This window comes from Poecilia formosa, unplaced genomic scaffold (assembly GCF_000485575.1).
Source record: "Poecilia formosa unplaced genomic scaffold, Poecilia_formosa-5.1.2 Scaffold361, whole genome shotgun sequence".
NCBI lineage: Eukaryota > Metazoa > Chordata > Actinopteri > Cyprinodontiformes > Poeciliidae > Poecilia > Poecilia formosa.
This window is the reverse complement of record NW_006800300.1, coordinates 563,686-567,087: the sequence shown is the minus strand read 5'-3', so window position 1 is coordinate 567,087 and position 3,402 is coordinate 563,686. Positions and strand designations below refer to the sequence as shown.

Here is a 3,402-nt window from a genome sequence, read left to right as displayed (position 1 = left end):
TCCGCTTGGCGTTCATAAATCCATTCTAACCGCACCAGAGTTCTCTTCAACCGAACCCAGACCTACGTTTGAAGGCGGATCAGAGTTAGCTTACACATTCACACCTCAAGCAACTATAAGCAAATGGACTGGAGTTGGATTAAAGCAGGCTGAACCGGCCATGTGTTTACAGCCTAATACTTACATGCATTCATGTAAAGAAAACAAACAAACAAACAACCACAAAAAAACAACAACCGAATTATCAAATTAACGTCAGAATTCTTATAAGAAAAGGACAAAATTCTACAAAAAAATTAAAAATCAGAATTCTGAGGAAAAAGTAAATTATACAATATTAAATGTTAAATTAGTTTCATCTTATATGTTACAATTACAAATTACACCTTTAATTCCATAAATGAAGATAAATGTAAACTTTTACCTTAATTTATGAGTCTAAAGAAAGTAAGCCTGTTCAACCTTTTCCATTAATATGTAATTTTTTAATGTGTATCTGATGGGAAGCAGCTGATGAGTGATGGAGTCATGAAGTGAACACGTGACCATGTGAGGGTTGCTGGTTTGATTCCCAGAGGATCAAAGCCTCCAGATGTCACGCTAATGTACATTTATGTATTTGGGTTATTTCCTTATTTAGGCTGTTGACAGAGCGCCTCGTGCCTGACGGAGCCGCGGACCAATGGGAGCGCGGCCCAGCGCTCGTGCAGCGCTCTGATTGGTCGGCTCGGATGCAGACTGCAGCAGCATCCTCTCTTCCCCGCAGATCCAGCGGACATCTGGAGCGGTCCTGCCTGCCTCACAAGCAGACCCTCCAGCATCCGAACACCGACACCCCGCGCCGAGCCAGCCCAGGGTTCGCTGCTCGCCTGCCGGTGTGAACCCAGCCTCTCCCCGGGGCTGACATCGCTCAGTTCGGCTGGATCTCCGCCGGGGAGCCGCTGCGCTCCGGACAGACTGACCAGCCGGCGGAAACGCGGAAATAATCCCGGAGGAGGAGAAGGATGGTGATGGACTGAGCTGATCCGACATCTGACGGGTCGGAGGCCTGATGGAAGCTGCGATACATTTGGACCTGGATCATCCCGGTCCTGGTTGCGGTTCGGCGTAAAGACGCGGGTCCATCACCGGCTGGTTCGGTTCTGTTTTTCCTCTTCAGTTTGTCTCGTCACAGACGGACTAAACGGACCCGGTTCCGAGTTGGAGGGCGCAGGCGGATCCCCCTGCTGGTCTGAATTAGAACCCGTCCGGATCATGAATCACCCCCCCCTCTGAGGCTCTAATCTGGGTTTTACCGAACTGGATTTAAATCACAGATTACGCCGCTCCCGGTTCTGGTGATTATTATTTGGACCTGGTCCTGCTGGCGCTGGATTCGGGGAGCCCTGCTGGCATCATGCCGACCTCTCGGCCTGGTTCGGAGCCGGTGGAGTTCTGGGTGGACGGGTCGAGGCGGGACGGGACGGTGGAGGACTTCTACGGCCTGGGCTCCGAGCTGGGCAGGTCTGGGCTCTGTTTGTCAGGGCGGTTCCGGAGGGGAAGTGGCGGGTTGTTCTGCTCCTTTGAGTGGGCCAAAGTTGTCCACATGTGGGTCCATGTGACGCTCCTCATTCAGGATTAACTTCATAATCCAGCCTGAGATGTTACTGGTAGCCGCGTCCAGCCGGGAACCAATAACATCAGAGCCGCTTCCTGCTCGCAGCAGAGACGGAAAACAGGCTGTTAATGAATTAATGAGGGTTTAACGGTGTAAACATGCAGGAGAGGCTCAACCAGCCGGCAGGGGCCTGGAGGCGGAACCGGCTGGGTAATAATCAGCTTAGCTTCAACGGGAAACTATCATTAGCATTTTTAATGCTACTTCATACAATAGTTTTGCTTCTTCATATTTTAGTGATAATATTTTTCCCTCCCACAGATTGGTTAAGTGGTCGCAGAAAGTGGGTATGCACCCGAGGGGCGCCGCAGGAGAGGGGGCGCCAGAGCAGGCAAAATATTTCAAGTCAGAATTTTCTGTATTTCAGAGATATTTGTACATATGTAAAAAAAACAAAACAAAAAAAGATTAATCAGACACACTGATGCATCCGCAGAGCTCTAAGAAAGCTGGCCAAGCGATGGATGTTTTTCATACTTTTATATTCTGTATATTTTTAAAGAAAACATTTTATGTTATATTGTTTTTGTTTCTCTATTTTTATTTTTTGCTTATGTTCAGCAATTTTTGGGGACATTTTAAAACATTTTATATTTTCATTTTGATCATTTTAATTTTAATGCTAAAATCAAATTTAAATTACTTTTTCAAACCTTTTTTTAAAATATTAAGGAAATATTTGGTTAATGTACTGCTATTTTTTCAACTTTATTTATAAGTCAGTTTTGCTGACATCACACACACAAGATAATAAATAAATTAATCTGCTGCTCAACAATATTTCACATACATGATGTTTATTCATATTTCACTGGTGATGTTTTAAAAACAGTTTGCTGATTTCAGTGCCGCTCATGTTCTCTTATAAACCACTGGAGATGTCTTCACATACGGGAGGAAATAGCTGGGAATCAGCAGAAATTAAACAATAAAAATTACAAAATAAGCAATAAATCTTGAGTTCTGAGGAAATTAAACTTTTCTTCTCATGTGTTGGAAAAGAACAGATCATTAAAACTTGAGGTGAATCTTGGATTCCAGTAAAACATGTCAGGTTGTGTTTTATTTCAGAAATATTCCAGTCAGAAGTCTCTATCCACTCGTCATCTGCATGAATCTAATATTAATCCTGGTTCTTTAATAATTTATCTGACCCGTTGTTTTCAGGGTCGGATGATTGTGGCTGCAGCTATAATTAGTTTTTATCGGCGGCTTGGAAACCAAGAAGGAGAATCATAGATTTCTGAAAGGCGACTGAAAGCGTTTTAGATTGAAAAGAATCGGTTCAATCCATTTTCTGAAAGCAGGAGTTACTGAATGAGAACAATTCAGATTTTTACCCCGATGGCGAGGTGCAGCTGCCCAGCACGGTGGAGGCAGCATCATTCTGTGGGCTGCTTTAGTCCACTTTTCGAAGTTGAAATGTAAAGACAGCAGAACAACAACCTCAAACACATCAGAACTGGGAATATGCAGAGAAGAAACATCCGTCTCTACAAACAGATTACATTTGACTCTTCCTTAACCCTTGTGCGTCCGAGGACTAAGGCAAACGTAGATGACTAAGGACTAAGACCAACGTAGAGGACTAAGGCCAACGTAGAGGACTAAGGCAAACGTAGATGACTAAGGACTAAGACCAACGTAGAGGACTAAGGCCAACGTAGAGGACTAAGGCAAACGTAGATGACTAAGGACTAAGACCAACGTAGAGGACTAAGGCCAACGTAGAGGACTAAGACCAA

At 44.3% G+C, this 3,402-nt stretch overlaps 1 protein-coding gene across 1 annotated transcript in view; it reads left to right on the top strand.

Moving 5' to 3' along the window:
- The first annotated feature begins 387 nt into the window (after window positions 1-387).
- Window positions 388-3,402, top strand: part of LOC103153785 (calcium/calmodulin-dependent protein kinase type IV) — a 26,685-nt gene continuing 23,670 nt past the window's right edge. Inside the window, exon 1 of the mRNA XM_007574814.2 lies at window positions 388-1,503. Within this exon, the coding sequence (XP_007574876.1) occupies window positions 1,397-1,503 (107 nt within the window). The 5' untranslated portion in view covers window positions 388-1,396. The remainder of the gene's footprint in view (window positions 1,504-3,402) is intronic.